This window comes from Halichoeres trimaculatus, unplaced genomic scaffold (genome assembly GCF_033239565.1).
Source record: "Halichoeres trimaculatus isolate MK-OKI-2021-1 unplaced genomic scaffold, fHalTri1.1 fHalTri1_scaffold_4, whole genome shotgun sequence".
Lineage (NCBI taxonomy): Eukaryota > Metazoa > Chordata > Actinopteri > Labriformes > Labridae > Halichoeres > Halichoeres trimaculatus.
This window is the reverse complement of record NW_027437182.1, coordinates 9,003,374-9,020,217: the sequence shown is the minus strand read 5'-3', so window position 1 is coordinate 9,020,217 and position 16,844 is coordinate 9,003,374. Positions and strand designations below refer to the sequence as shown.

Here is a 16,844-nt window from a genome sequence, read left to right as displayed (position 1 = left end):
ATGAAGGGTTTGGATTGTGTTTAAGTCATTAATGAGGCAGGCCGAGTTTCATCACGGAGCTTCTGTGGAGGGAGAGACTCGCTGCTGTCAATGACCCTGAATGTGTGTTTTTCCTCTTATTTTTTGTTGTCAGTCTTGATGAGAAAGCACGCTAAATATAGTTGGTAATCCTGTGTGCATAATGAGCCATTTCTAATGTAACAAACAGGGCAAAGAGGTGTTTCTTTAAAGCTACTGTCCAGTGAGGATCAGTGTTAAACAAAGAGCACAATGGTGGCAAATCCAGCTGTTACACCACAACCAGTGGCCACCATGCTCTTTCCGAGTTAAATCCCCTTTTTTCCGCCCACAGAGGGGGAGCCGGGTGGCGGGTCTGGGGAGGAGGGAGCGTGGAGGGGAGGAGGGACTAATGCTACGTTCAAGTGCAGACCACAGAAACTGGAAGAAGGAGTTTTCTATTAGTAAATGCTTTCCTCTTTGAGCAGAGATGGAAACTGCATTTTTTTTTCACTGTGACTTTCAGCAGACTTACCAGAAATGGAAAAGTAATAATGATGAAAAACAAGACTTTTTCACCTCAGAATAATTTCCAAAGATCTGAATCAAAAGAGTCTTCTGCACTGAATACTTCAGCCATATTATGAGTATGCAAGCCCTTTCATGTCTATCCCATGGGAGTTGGCTGTGCATTGATGTATAGCTCTGAACAGGCCATTGATGATCTTCAACACCAAACTGGAAAAAAAAAACATCTCTCTATGGGCCTGGCCTCAAAGAGAGGGTGGCATTTTCATGTGGAAACAAAGGGAAATTCCCCAGATTGTCGCTGAATACAATTGTCAGCAGCATTCCTACTGACTGCTGCATTAACCTCACCCTTTTAACTCAAACTAACACCTTAAAAAACAATTCATTTTCGATAAATTTACACCCAAAGACTTAACTTTGTGTAACCTTAACACAAAAAGTAAGGCAGTTTGTGTTTGGTAGATATTTTTTTTTGTTGTCAAAGCTTCTTGCCAATAAGTCTTACACGGTTGGAAAGTTAGTCTATTTTGCTTTTATTTTTTGCTACATTTGTAGGAAACAAATGTGGGATGAGCAGCAAAGCTGAGTATGGATGTTGCACTGAGTAAAAATTTGCCAAATCTTCTTTGCCAATGCCAAGCTTATTTAGTGATTAACTCTAGTTTGGTGTAGTTTGGAAAATGGGAAATGAAAACAAATTTCTTTACTTCTGTGTCACATTTTGATTCAAGTGTCCACAATTTTATTGTAAGGTTAAAAAATAGAAAATTGCTCAAGTGTTCTTTGTTCCAATTTAAAGCAGCAATTTTGTTTTTTTATGGACTCACATTAGAGCCTTCTCCCAGGTCCCCCATCTCAAAGGAGTAAGAAACATGGGTTCAACAAAGCAAAACAGTTATAATTATAGTTACATTATTTTGTATTTATATGTTCACACTCTGACCAATATATTGCGACAGAGTGTATTTAATACGATCCTTGGTATGTGTAGAATATAATATCAATAGGCATTGGTGGGATCCAATGGTAATGGCTCAGCTGCATCAAAACCTAATGCGGTATGTCCCAAATTAGGGATAACCATCTTTGAGGGATTGATATACCCTCTGTCCAGGTTCCAATGGGGACTATGGACTGTGCAAAATACGGATGTAGTTCTTGCTTGGTCACCTGTCTCTTCCTGATGTAGTGTTATGAAGCCAATCGTCAGAGGTGCAAGAGGTGGAGTTTGAATCTTCTAAGTGACAGCAGTAGGATGATGTCAGTAGCGTGAGCTATAGCTGCGCCTCTCATCGGACAAACATGTGACCTTGCTATCTTCTGAACCGCAGAGTTGGAAAAAATTCATCCCCCATGCAGTGTGTGCTGATAGTGAGATTAGTCAAGCTGATTTCTAACCAGGCTGTAAATAAGTTTTCTAAAGGTCGTTTTTATTTTGGCTTGGTGCACATTTGGTTTTTAGTCTTTCCTGCAACTTTTTGCACTTCTGCAAAGGCTTAATGTTTCTGGGTGTTGCCCCTTGAGTGAGACACATGTCCCTGCACCATCCCATCTTTTTTCAAGGCTCAACTATTGTAACTTTCTCCTCCCTAGCTTGAATAAAAATCCCTTTCTCGCCTCTAACTTGTACAAAATCCAGCAGCTCGGCTTTTAACTGGTTTTAGTAGACGGCATCACATCACCCCAATTTTAGCCTCCCTCCTTTGGCTTCCTGTCAGTTTTAGAATTGTTTTTAAGATGTTTATGATTACTTTTAAAACACTCATCGGGCTTGCTCCTAACAACATTTCAGAGCTATTGATACCATATAAGCCATCTCACAGTCTCAGATCCTCCGGTGAAGGCCTACTAGTTGTTCCAAAGTCGAGGCTTTTATTTTAATTATAATTATAATACAAATTATATACAAATTATAATACAATACAATAATTACTATTGTCTTTACTGTAATCATCATGGACATGTAATGGCAAAGCAAAGCTGTCTTGCCCCGCTATCCAAGGTAGTAAAACTGGTGTGAGACATCAAAGCAGAACATGTGTAAAACCAGTGACGTTTACATGTGCAACTAATGAATAGAAATTGGCATGAGTTGGCCGTTAATTTTTTCCTAAAATGCCATGTGCAACCATTCACTTGTGCACCAAATTTATGCCACTGAGGAATCAGTAAAGTATAAAGGCGTATTGGCATCGGAGCTGTATTACTACAGAATCGCTATTAAAAAGGGCTTAAGTAGAACAAAGTCACTAGGTTTGCATACTGTAGGAGCTTATTGAACAGTGTATACACATTATTGACATTTTTCTTGTTTCTGTTTATTTTTCTCCAAGGTAATAACATGAATTTTCCTCCTACAGGGTTATTTTTATAGTATTTGGTTTAAAAAATGTAACACCTTAACACAAGTAGGCCAAGGGAACTTGTGTTTAAAGCCCCAGGTTTAATCAAGATCTTTAATTTAGATATGCAAAAACATGCAACTTAAAAAAGGCACTAGGTTGTCTAACTTAATTTATTGTTTGTTTGTTTTTTAAAAACACCATTCTCCTATCATCTAAACTCATACATCTGTAAAAACAATCATAAATTCATTCCTTATGTAAAATATAATTTATAACCACGCATTTGTTACACAGACATTGAAATCAGTCCCTTTTCAGTTCTTCTTCAGATCAGTGCCTTTAGACAATATAAACTCCAGTTAAATGTTGCTCAGTATGAAAGAAGACACACTTGGTAGAAACACAAGTTAAGTTTCATAACAAAACAGGCGGTTCCCATAGCGAGCTTTAACTATAACCACATGTGCAACATATGTCAGTTGGGGCGTGTTTCCGTCCATGTAAAAGTATGTGTGTGTGTGTGTGTGTGTGTGTGTGTGTGTGTTGAAGAAGGAGATCTTTTTTGCCCATCCCCATGAACGCAACACAAGCGTCTAACTGGGTCACGTGAGATGCTCGGATAATAATGCAGTGACGTGGTAGAGTTCCGTCAGTATAACGGTGTTCGTCAGCCAGCCTGCCCCAGCCAACGGCTGCCTTGCCCGGCTAAGAGATCCGAGAGGGGTCGGTCCATAACGGAGCGGAGGGGAGGAAAACAAAAAGGAGTGGAGAGACCAACAGCTGCGTGGAGCTGAAGGTACACGACTAGTTGTTTTTGCTTTACCTTCAGGACTAAGGATCACGTTTTGGCAGTGATGTGACTCTGGTGGAGGGGATATTCTTTTTTATTTTGTTTTTGTCTTTCCCTGCGCTTACACCGTGCTTTAACCAGCGGAGCATCGTGAATGGGCAGCCGCACTCCTGCTGCTCTGCTGCCGCTGCTCTCTCCTCCTAACAGCGGATAAACGCGTGTGGATGCTGAGGTGTTTTCTGCATTTTTGCATAAAATTTACACACCTGGACAGGGGAAAAACTACGATTAGATCAGGGAATGAGCAAAGGTGAGAAAGAGATGTTCAGTAAGTTGTGAGGCTGTGTTGTAAAACGGACACAAGGAGGAGACGCTGCAGGAGCTGAACCAAAAACCTGCAGGTTTGTTCAGCCTGTGGGGATGAGGACGAGCAGGGACGGAGCGCATCCAAGGTGTTAGTGTTATTAGAGGAGGGGGAGCAGCCGGAGGAGAGGCACTAGAGCACAGATTGTCCCTCATCTAAGGAGGCGGTGATGGCGGGTGAAGGCACCGGGGTCCTCACATTCCGCCAGCCGACCGCAGCCCTGTTAGCAGCCGCAGCAGCAGCAGGAGCAGCATGAGGAGGAGGAGGTACGCAACACTGCACGTCTCATCAGTCCTCCACATCCTCATTATTCATTTAGCCTTCCCCGCCCTCCTCTCCCCTCCATTACATCCAGACAGCCACCCTACCCAGCCGCCTTGACTAGTACCCATCCATCCATCAATCAATCCATCAATCAATGCACACAGCCCCTTCCTCTTCCCCTCTACATCTTGTATCTCTTCTCTATCAGGGACTTTCTGGACCCCCCAGTGGCTTCCTTAAGTGTTGCAGTGACACCCAAAGACCCCTCAGGCAGGTGTTCTGGGCAGGTGTAGCTCTTGAAAATAAAAAATTCTTAATCCGTTTACTTTACTCCCTGTGGAAGGATGAGCGTTACTTTTATTGCACCTTGCCCAGAGCGGAGGTAATTTTCCTCCTTCAGCTGTCTTCAAATAAGGGTCAGTTACCTTTTCTGTATTCATTTCTGTACGTTTAGGAAACCCCTTTCTTGGACCTGCCAAGAAGCCAGGCCAGGGAGTTCCCATTGATCCAGTTCAATTAACAGCGCTTTTTATCCACTTCATCACGTCCAGCTGCCTGAACTATTTGGCACTGTAGCCTGTGCATGCTTAGAGATATCTGCTAACTGCTGCGATGGACTTCAGAAAAAAAAGCAGCTAAGCTCACCATCTGGGTATTCACTTTGCCCACTGGACTATGAAAATTTAATAGGGTCTAATTTTCAAACCACCTCATAATTTATTGCTGTGGTGTCAAAGTGATACCCCGAAAAGAGTCAAAGAGAGGAGGTGATGGCGAGCTTTATCAGCGCTCTAAAGCTGAAATACTTAAGAAATAAAATTCACCTGTAAAAGTTGTCAGCAGCAGAATATGAAGCGTTGGTTCTCACACTCACAGAGTAGAAGAAAATAACTGTCATCTAATATTTACAACATCTGGAGAAGCTGCCAAAGTTTCATTTCCCGGGGGTCTCATGTATTTGCGCTTTAGGAGGCTGGTTGATCGTTTGTCAAAGCCTTTTTTAAAGGACAAATGAAAGTAAATGCTGCACTGCATGTCTACATTTTATCTCTGTGTTAAAGGGCTATTTCATGCGTATGTTCTCACATATCTGGCCATGTTTTCTCTCTGATTTCTGTCTCCACTCCAACATTGATAAGTGGAATATGAAAAGTGTGTGTCATCATTTCTCATAAATACGTTAAGTGTGTGTAATTTGGGTCCAGAACTAACATTACAGTGTCACTCAAGCAGTTTTTGGTCCGAAACCAGAGGATATTCAGCTAATCGTCTAAGCACTTTAAAGAGAAGCATTAAATCCTCTTGATACAGAAGTGAAAACTGCTGTTTTTAATACCCGTACTTGAAAAATGACCAAAACCATTATAGAATTAGTTTTTGATAATCCCATCAAACAAAGGGATTATTGGTCTTTTAGTTTTATGGCATTAACTATGAAATGTCTGTCATTTCATGGATGTCACAGATGTTACCAGGAACATCAGTTTCCATTCAAAAGTATACCTCCTTTTATTGTGTTGAGGTGGAAGCAGAGGTCTAAGAGGTGGTCAGAGCTGGAGAAAATAATCTGTCTGCATGGTTAGGTGCCACCAGAAAGAGTATTGCAGAAGTAAGTGACAAAATATGTTTCTATCATTTGTAAATTGAGTGAACTGACCCTTTAAGGATCAGATATGACCCAGATCTGACCATCCTCCAGTGATGAGGAGGATAAAAAACACAGCTGCTGGCCATCTCGTGTCATACATCTGCTGTGCAAGACTTAGAGAGACCACAACCCTTCCTCTCCCAGCGGTCCTATCCTAGTTGAGTCATAGACACATCAGGTCACTCTCTCAAATACAGTTTCTGTCTTTTATTTGGACTTCTTCTTGGATGGAAGGTTTCCCCTGATGAAAAATGAACACAAAATCAGTGAGTTATTCAGAGGAACAGTGGGGCAATGTTTGTGTGGTACAGTAAATGTCTGTTGAATTTTTAATAACTAAATTTAATGCTTGGAGTACCACAAATTTAATTTGCTTACAATGTATTTGGATTGTGGCCTTAATTTCAGTCAAATCTTTAAAAACCTCATCTGATTATATTATTTGCTTGACCTAATGCAGTAACATTTAAAGATAATCCTTTTACACTTTGGAAAAAACTCAATACTTGTGAGTTCATGACTTAATTTGTTTCATTATTTATTTTTTTCTATAATTACAGAATTTTTGCCAAAGTGAGGTTGATTGAATATTTTTGCTAATTTCATAGGGTGAAAAGAGCATTTTTATTGCATCATAGCTTCAATATTGGGTCACGTGTTGTGGTTTAAATTGCTTGTAATATTACAATCAAGCAGGATGAGCACCAGCCATGAGGAAATGATTCAGATATATACATTTGTTTAAATAATCTTAGCTGGGGTTACACATGGTTGGAAATAATCACAGCTAGGCTAGGTAGATAACTCAGTAGACCAAGTCTCATTACTGCTAAACAGCTGGAGCTAAAAACATAGCATAAATAGTTGGCAAAATAACCCTTACTGTTCACAAAGCCACTTTGAATAGTTAGCTCATAGTGTAACGGTAGATCAGTTAGCTAAAAGTTATGGTAAGCTGAGAGTAGATGTTTGATTAGTCAGGTTAACATAGAGGATAAATGGTTGACATATAGCAAAATGTTAAAGTTAGCTTAAAGTTGTTTAGAATGGGTAGCCAAATGTAAAATCAGAGTAGTTTTTTTAGCCAAGTATCCTCAAAAACATTAGAAAAACAGAGCTTATGTTGCAAAAAAAAAAATGTTCAAAGAGCATAAAAAAACATACACATTAATTTAAATAGTGCACTGAATAAGGACGTCAATAAAAAGGTGCAATTTCCAATGGAAAAAAAGAATGTTCAAAGGAGAAGCTAAGTTCCTTAAATGTTACAATAGTTACATTAAAGTTAAGGGTATTTGGTTGGCTAAAAGCATAATGTTCTGAAAGTTAGCTAAAATTAGCCTAAATTTAGTTTAATGCTAAATATCAAAGGTAGAATAACTGGATTAAATCATGGACACAGCTAACAGAAGAAAATACCAAAGTATCTAATAGTTAGCTTATGGTTATGCTACACAACACTGGAATTATGAAAAAATGTTAGCAAAGAGCAAGAAAAACATAAAAATAAAAATAAAAATCCGACACTTTTAGGGCACATCAGCACATCCCAGTAAGGTGTTTTTCCTCAAATGTTAGCTTACTGTAAAAAAGTCAGCTTAAAGTTATGTAAAACTAGTTAGCCTACAGTCAAATTGCTTAATAGTTGGCTGGATTTGATGCAGTAAAAACAGGATTCAGTTTTATAAAAAAAATAAGTTTGTTCATGAAAAATGATGGCATGAAAGTCCACAGTATGCTGAGGTAAGGTATAAAAATGTTAGAAATAGTGAGGTAGTTTTCTGATGGGTGTCTGATAATGGTTCAAATAATTTTGTTTAAACCACAGGAACAAAATCAGGACTATAAGCATTTCACATCACTCCACTGAATGACAGTGAAAGTCAGGATGAGGAAGAGGAACAACAACAGCCTTCCTTCCCCATTCTACTTGTTTTCTTTTGTGGTCTTTGTGAACTCTTCACTGCAATCGGATGGGAAACGAGAGTGAGAAAATGACAGATTGTCAAGTGAGAGATCAGCTGAATAAGGGCGAGGAAAGTGACCAGGACAAGGGGGGGATTAAGATGAGGCCGGAGATGCTCAGAGGAGAGGGCTGTAGACTCAACTGCACCTTCTTTACTTTCAAGTGACTGCTCAGAACAAAGCCGCGGACTGAATTCCCTCGAAGATGCTTTTAGATAAGATAAGCCCAGCATGACCTCGAGAGAACAAAAGCAGATATGAAATTCTTAAAACGCTGCTGTGCAGGCCAAGCCACATTGGCAGAATTTAGATTCAGTGTCTTGCTAACGTAAGCTATACAGTAAGAATGCTTATGATGACTGCTCCCAGAGAGGGAGAGAGTGAAAGAAGATAAAGCTATCTCTAAGTAAAAAAACATTTCTTCAGACTTAACTGGGATGTTTGGCTCCTTTCTTTAGTGTAAACACTGTGGTGCCAGGGCAGAGTGCCAAGTTAAACAGTAACAGAACTTCAGCTGCCCTTCCTGGTTACAGTGCTGACCATGTTTACATTGTTTATATAGTTATAGAAAGAGGAGTCCTGTGTACGTTTTGTAGTCTGGGTATGAAAGCAATATAATGCTTGATAAACAGATAAGCTCATTTTACAATATCAAAAGAACTTGGATGTACTGTAAACCAAACACTGACCCAAGGTCCCGCTATCGTAGTTAGAAGTCTCTGTAAGTTGGTATGCGGTAACAGAAAAAAGTCATCTACAGCTGCTTGCTATGTCTATTTATTTGAATGATTCAAGTGTTTCAGAAATTAGTAAAATTTAAACTTTAAAATTTGGTGTTTGTTGAATTTTTCTGAGCTTTTTGACCCTTTTTGAAATAAGCTTTGCCTCGTATGCTATTAAAGGATAACAGTTGCACTCTTTAGTAAACAAGTCTTGTTAAGTGCTAGGTTGATTAGACTGTTCAATTTAACGACCAGCAGAGGACGGTGACATGACAATAGTGATGATAGATGACAGTAGAAGCGGTGTTACAGTTGAATAGAAACTGCGCATTGAGGACTGACATGACAGTGAAAGTCTTTATGCAAGAAGGTAGTTCAAATCTCATTCCCAAAAATTTGCCAAATCTCCCTGCTTAGTTATGGAAACCAGTTGCAAATAATACAGGAATATATTACAAACTAAGGTGGCTTTGAGGAAGAAAGGTGCTAAAAACGGCGGTTCTTCCAGGGGCTACTTGAGGCTGGCTGCAGGAAGACCAGAAACCACACACCAAGCCAAAAAAGCTGCTTTTTTTTTACAGGACACATAAACATATTTACAGCCTGGTTCAAAGACAGCTCTTTACTGAATAACTCATTAAAATTTGCTATTTTCTGAATTGAGTTTTTTTCCATTTTGGTGCATAACTGACTTGACGGATAGGCGGCTGTCTGCAGAGAGGCTAAAGGCCTACCTCAAGACCTCATCCAAACTGGAACAAAGCTGAGTTGGGTTTTTTGCATTATCAATATGGCCTTGCCAACAATTAGCTTCAAAACTCTGTATCAGAAACAAATGAGTGTCGTCTCACAGATAAAGTTCATATTCTTCCATCTGTTTTCCAAACCTGTAACACAAGTGGACTTATTTAACGATTTGACATCTTACATTTGAATTTGGACCTACACTCTGAGTTTTCAGGGTCTTTCTGGAAACAATGCTGAGTTGGTTTACCAACTGTGCCTATTGCGAGCAAAGCTAGCACGCCCAGCTTTTGGTCCTTCCTGCAGATAAACACCCATGTGATAGTTCCTTATGTGATTAGAAGAGGGATAATATACCACATTAACTAGACAGCCTAGATTCAAGTCCGTTTTGAAGTCTATCACTTTCTTTATCAATCTACTGCCAAACCATGCCATGTAACAACATGTTGACTGTCATTACTGCTTGTACATTTCTAGGTAGTAGAGAATTATAACTGTACTACCAACCAATGTTTTGCTACAACTCAGACACAGTTAATGACAGGTATATTTTGGGTCTGCAGTAATGCAATTAGTGTAAAGTAAGCAATGGTGACCATGTTGAATCATTTAGTAACTAAACAGTCATTTTCCTGGTTGGAAGTATTTTCTGGACTTAATAGTTTCAAACAATCATTTTGCTTTTTCATGGCATAAATGGGTTTAATACAAGCTGAACGTGGCAGTCGAAGTCAGCCAGCTTTCCTGTTGGATTAAATATTTGATGGCAAACACCGGAGTTAGAAATAGGTTTATGACTTGTGACTGCACTGGGGAAATAAATCTTGCAACATGTGAGGCAGTTTAGATGAAAACTTTGTATGCATACAACAGTGAAGCTGTAAAGTAAAGTACACTTTGGTGGCTTTGGGTCATTTGCTTTATTGAACCGATTCAGCAGTTGAGTTTAATTGTTCCTCCATTATGCAATAATAGTTCATTAAAAGGAACATGAAGTCATTTTTCCAATTGTTGCTTTTTCAGCAAAACTTTATTGTAGGATTTGCTGTTTATTCTGTCTCATATGATGTTAAACATAATGTAAGGTTTTAGGCAAAAAATAGCAAGTTAGAATTGTGTAACTTATGATCTTTGTCAGAAAAAAAAAAACAAAAACAAAAAAAACCATGCCTGCTTAAAGTGCTGGTTTATTTTGTAGTTGATAGATAATATGTTCAAGGTTGAAGAATCAGAAGCAAAGGTCTCTTTATTGAGGAGGAGTTCTTTTTTTGCCTCTTTGGCAAAGAGATTTTCAAGATTTCTTCTTCACTCTTATGAGAGAAATTTTACTTAACCCCACTTAAGTATTAAAATAACCCACAAATGTGGCGGTGGAACAAGAGTCACTCGTTTAAAGCAGTTCTTTTACCATGAACCTTGCAGTCAGGCCTGTTACGAAAGCATGTTCTTAACCTCTGATTTCTTTCTTTCTTTCTTGAAGAGAGTGATCAGCCACTCTGAATTTCTCACAAAGGGGAGCCATACTATTCTTGTGGAAAATATGTCACCACCGCAAAGTGGACTGTTTTACTGAATGAAGACCATGTACTCACAGTCTTTAGAAGAGCTGATTTTGCACTCATTGTGGAGGAATAAAATGTAAAAAAGTTCCTTATTTAAGGCGTGGAACAAAAGAATCAAAACATGGTGAATAATACCTTGCTGTAGTTTTTTGTCTGTACATTTGTTTCCGCTAAGACTGGCACTCATGTGGTGACAGGGATAGCGCCATAATGTATGCCCGGTATGTCACTGTGTCACTCCCCCAGCTTTCACTCAGAATATTGACCGTAGCAGAATCGCTGGGGCTTTAATTAGTGCTAGTGTAACTAATTGGCTCGCATAGAAGTGACATTGATGGGAGGCAAGAAAATGAATTAACGAGCAGAGGTAAATGGCACCGTTAGAAAGTTAAAATTGATGTCGGATCTCCCAAAGAAACTGGCATTTACAGCAAAAACAAAATCAAAAAACAAAACTACACACTCGATCACACACAGCCGTACGCCAGTGAGTGTGTTGGCAGGTGGATGTAAGCGTGTGTGGGCCTCCACTACATGTGTGTTCACTTGTGTTTATGTGCCCTTCTGTGTGTGCTCACTCCATCAGAACTCACGTAACTAGATGTTCATTTAGTTGACAGCGGAAATCTCTCAAGCGTTGGCTATGCTTCGATGTAAAGTATGTTAACCTTTAAAACAAAGCCTGCCCTGGCCCCTCTCATTCTCCTGTAATTGCTTGCACTGGGTAAGCACACTCGTCTGAAAAGGTTATCGTGTTCCTTGCCAGTTGTCATGATGAATGAGCAAACATAGCTGGAAATGAAAATTGGAAGTTTAGAAAATCAGAATGCCACTCACTCGACAGACATGTGGCGTTGGCTGAGAATAATGCTTTGTTGTTTGGTATGTGCGCATTAATGAAAGGCTGACATGCAAATAAAAAGGCAAAGCAGGCAGGCAGTAAGATTAACACACCCATGGAGGAAGGGTGGGTTTATAACTTGCACTGCTGCAACACTGATTTTCGTTAGAGTCTGACCTAGAAGTGCACAAATATAAACAGCATTTGTCTAGTGTGGCTAGATTCATGCATGATGTAGACATTTATCTGCCCTGAGTTTTTACACAGAGTCAGTTTAACCCAATGTTTTGTGTATCATTAAATCAGCCCCGGGTCAGATTTGAAGGTAGTGGGTCTCTGAACACCAAGAATGATTATGTGAGCAGTATTCAGTGTGCATATGGTAACATGCATTGCACAGTAACTTTTTTTCGCTTGTGCAAACTGATTGTGTGCTTTAGTGAGATGGAGAATCAGTGGTGCTTACTTTGTGCTTCCCTCTGGGCGAATCTCCCCGTTGGCAACAGATGCAACCATTCAAGTCACATTTTGTCAGCAGTGTTGCACGTTTCTGTGATGTGTGCGTGCTTTCATTTGTACCCTGTTCTCATGTGTGTCTGTGAGGAAGCCGAGAGCAGCCTTGGTGGTCTTAACTTGACAGTCGGCAGCATTGATAAGCTGGAGGTGGAAGGTGAATGGCAGGTGAAGGCTGTTATCGCCAGAGGCTTGCTCAGGCTACAGCCCCACTGCCTGCTGGACCCTGAAAACTCATTTTGACAGATGCATCTCCTCCCTTGCTGTCGACGCACAGCAGGGGGTTGATGACACTCGTTCACCCAAGCGGCTCAGAGTAGGGTTAGCCGGCACCACGTTGAGCAAACCTGCAATTTATACTTATGCCCCGGGCATTAAACTGAATAATGACATGCAAAAGGCATTCACCATCTCACTATGCCGAGCATCAGACAGCTCATAGTTTCCTCCAAGAACTTTATTCCCTACCATTTTTAGGTCTCAGCAAGATGAGTTTTTGATGACCTAGGAAATCATCTTATTTTCTGTCATTGTAGCTCATTTAAGTGAGATTGATTTATTCTGAAAATGTGTTTCATGAGGTACCTCAGCCCCAAGACACATAGCAGTGTGTGCCTTTTTCAGATATGCTCAGAAATTCTTCCCTTTCTACAGTCAAGCTCTATCATAAGAGTCAGCAGTGTTCCACGTGTCTTTCTATCCAATGATTATATCATAATGTCATGTTAAGAATGTTTTTATTTGGGCTTTACCATCCAATGACTGCATGGCATCATGCCATGTTAGTTCAGCTAACCACTCAAGAAAGTTTTTATTTGGTCACCACCCTTCAAAATATCAAGCTTACCAAAGGCACCACTGACTAGAGTTGAGACATCACACTGGAAATTGTAATTTGAGCTTTTGCATGTGCATGAAATTCATCTTGATCACAGTTATTGTGTCAAGACAAACCATGTATAAAATGATTAAGAAATAATCTCACTTGTCCTCACTAATGAAAAAGATTACACATCTGCAACTCAGATGCCTGACATGTGGCTCAGAGCCAGGTGCTATTCGGACAGTTGCCAACACTGTTTTCTGTTTCTTTTTTTTTTTTTTTTTTAGATCAGAGCAAGCAAACACAGAGGAGGTGACCCTTATCTTACCCTGAAGGAGACGAGACGAAGAGCATGAACTTGTGTCTGTCCGCTGTGCCAAAGAAGAGCCAGGGAGACGCCTCCATGGCCAGAGTAACATTGCCATCCTTGCTCCATCAGGGGCCCTTTTAACCCTTCTACAAGCTGCACTGGGGGGCTCAAACGTTCCCCTGACTCCTCCAGGAGGCTCGCTCCAACCCATCTGCCAGCTCAGATAACTCTCTGACTGTTGGCAACCACATGTTTGAGGTGACTGTATGTGACCGCCGCCGCCGCCCATTCTCGAGCAGCAGCAGCCTCCTGCGACCCCGATCTGCACCATGCAGTGGAGACGGCGGCACTGCTGTCCCATCAAGATGACCTGGACCGTCAAGCGTTCGCTCTTTCGAACACATGTGGCCGGACTCCTCTCTCTGGCTCTGCTCTTCACCCTGTTCTTGTTTTTCAGCCATCAGGACTGGCTGCCATCACGCAGTGGGCCCAGGGAAAACCCACTGGCCTACACCGTCAGGGGCTTTCGCAGCCCCAAGGGAGAAGCAAACCAGAGCAACTCTCTGAGGAGCCTGTGGAGAGAGGCGGGATATGTAGCACCAAAGCCTCTGCTCAACCTCAGCTCCCAGCAGGCGGACGGAGCAGCAGGGGAGACAGCAGGGGGAGGGGGAGGAGGAGGAGTCGCCAGGATGGGTGTAATGGGGCTTGGGGACACCATGAGCACTAACAACAGTTTACAGAAAGAGATGGGTGTGGGTGGGAGGCTCAGTGCTCAGCCCTACCGCTACATCCTTAATGAGCCCAACAAATGTCGGGACAGCACACCCTTCCTCATTCTCCTCATCGTTGCAGAGCCAGGCCAATCAGATGCCCGAAACGCCATTCGACAGACATGGGGGAACGAGAGCGTAGCAATGGGGCTGGGGTTTGTGCGTCTTTTCCTTCTTGGCACAGGAAAGAGCTCAGATACCTTCCTCCAAAGCAGCATCGAGGAAGAGAGTCATATCTACCATGACATTATCCAACAGGACTATCAGGACACATACTACAACCTGACCATCAAAACCTTGATGGGTATGAACTGGGTGGCCACTTACTGCCCTCATGCCACTTATGTGATGAAGACAGATAGCGACATGTTTGTCAATACCGAGTATCTCATCCAAAAGCTGCTGAAGCCCGAGTTACCTCCAAAGCAGAGGTACTTTACGGGCTACCTGATGAGGGGCTATGCACCAAACCGAAACAAGGACAGCAAGTGGTACATGCCACCAGAGCTGTACCCGAGCGAGCGTTACCCAATATTCTGCTCGGGCACGGGGTATGTGTTCTCAGGGGACATGGCCGAACTGATCTATCAGGCCTCTCTCAGCATCCGCAGACTGCACCTGGAGGACGTTTACGTGGGGATCTGCCTGGCCAAGCTGCGCATTGACCCAGTGCCCCCTCCCAATGAGTTCCTCTTCAACCACTGGCGGGTGTCTTACTCCAGTTGTAAGTACAGCCACCTGATCACATCCCATCAGTTCCACCCCAATGAACTCATCAAGTACTGGAACCACTTGCAGACCAACAAGCACAATGCCTGTATCAACCTAGCCAAGGAAAAGAATGGCAGGTACAGACACCGAAGGTTTCACGGAGAGAGGCCTCCCTGATGTATCCTGTGAAGACCACCCGCCTCAATGAAAAGGGAAGTGGGCGCACTGTAACTACAGCCGGTGAAGGGCATGTTGAATACACTATATGGGGAAAAAAAGCACATTGTTTTTGGTATTGTGTATAGTCAACGATCCAAAATATTTTTTAATTTGAGAAAAAAATGTGAAGTATTGTAAACCTGTTGAGCTATTTCTAAAAAGGGAGATTGGGAAACATGTCTGTACAATATGGAGCATGCACAAAACTGCTGCAGCTCAAAAAAGTAGTGATTATGATCATTCAGGTGCCAATAGACAGCTGGTCATTTATTCTCCATGTATTGTGAGGGCTCTCTTTAAAGGGTAGAACAGTATGTCGCACTCCAATATAAAAAAAGACACAATTGTGTTTACACGGACTAAGGGAAATGCACATGTAAAATGTTGAAAGTTACACTACCTAAATATGAATGAAAGTATCTTTGACGTTGACCAGTTATGCTGCCCTGTTTCTCAGTGTTTACTTTACAGATTTATCAAAGAATAGGAATCTAAGGAAAAGGTTTATGTCATATACTGTATTTTATTTTTCAAACATCGAGGAAGCACTCAGATTCACGTCAGAGATGACTGAGATTGTATTTTTTAAAGCTTTACATTAAGTATGACTGCACTTGAGCAAATGTGCAATGAATCAATTGAAAAATAAATGTATTGAACTCATTCTTGTTCGCAGTTGTGTGTGTTGTAAGTGAGATCCTTCTTCATTTTCCAGCACTTTCAATATCTGCTTTGTATAGGCGGGCCACAGATGAAGGGCAGGGACTCATATCAATATTAAATGATTGTGGTATTTCACATTTTTAAAACAAATATCAAGATATAATGATGGACATAATGTGCTAAGATTCCAACTTGTGTGGAGTGATCCTAGGGGGAAAAAGCTGGACAAGAGAAACATAAAACCTGTACAGTTCCTAATATCAAGGCTTTTCTGTTATTGATCTATAGATTGTCTTTCGAACTTCCCAGCTCAGTTTTAGTGTCCAAAACATCTGGCTGTGTTTCCTGGTGTATCATTTCAAATATTGCAACACCTGCTGCCTTAATGATGATGACTTCACAGCATTGTAACAGTAGGTGAGGCACCTGGGGAGCAGGGTAATGGAAGAACAAGAAAGTGGGCTCACACAGGCCAGAGCAAAGCTGATTTTTTTTCACACTGTTGGTCACAGGGAGCTTCAACAAAGAAATCTCAAGGAGAGCATAAAGCTTGAAAATGACATTTCCTCTTTTAACAACATAATAAAATATGATGAGGGTTCAGAAAGTCACAGTGGAGTAAGAATTAGTCACATACAATCAAATACTTCTATCCAGGTTGCGAGATCAGGGGTGTCCAAACTTTTTTTTCTAAGAGGTCAACATTTGATTTTGTGAAAATGACCCAGGGCCAGCTGCCCTTACTGACATATTTATTAACCGTTACTGTTAAAAATTCTCTACTTGTTGTTCCTAGAAAGAATCAGTGGCAAGGATGCATCAGATCTATTTGTGCTATCATTCCAGGTCCGCAAAATGAAATGATTTGGTAGTTATAACTACTATAGGTATCAAACTTCAATTGGAATCACCATCATGTGAAAGCCCCCATGTGGTTTAACAGCACAAAAGAGAAGAAAATCCTAGTGTAAGAGGTGGATTCAGACAGATTATAACCATTTGAGAGGACTGCTTTGTTAGTCTCTGGCGCCTTGTCTCTATTTTTATTCCTGTTGCTCG

The 16,844-nt window shown here is 41.1% G+C and overlaps 1 protein-coding gene across 2 annotated transcripts; it reads left to right on the top strand.

The window, feature by feature from the left end:
• The first annotated feature begins 3,512 nt into the window (after positions 1–3,512).
• On the top strand, positions 3,513–15,760 carry b3galt2 (UDP-Gal:betaGlcNAc beta 1,3-galactosyltransferase, polypeptide 2). Of its 2 annotated transcripts, none has more exons than XM_074669131.1 (2): positions 3,513–4,293; positions 13,400–15,760. In XM_074669131.1, exon 2 carries the CDS (start codon positions 13,752–13,754, stop codon positions 15,078–15,080), a length of 1,329 nt encoding a protein of 442 aa, XP_074525232.1. In that variant the 5' UTR covers positions 3,513–4,293; positions 13,400–13,751; the 3' UTR covers positions 15,081–15,760. The 2 variants fall into 2 exon arrangements, with proteins under 2 accessions (XP_074525232.1, XP_074525233.1); XM_074669132.1 differs by having other exon boundaries at positions 3,519–3,669.
• The last annotated feature ends 1,084 nt before the right edge of the window (positions 15,761–16,844 follow it).

Bases quoted from the DNA above. Each gene is read 5' to 3' on its own strand.
- b3galt2 (XM_074669131.1), top strand. From the start codon at position 13,752: ATGCAGTGGAGACGGCGGCACTGCTGTCCCATCAAGATGACCTGGACC.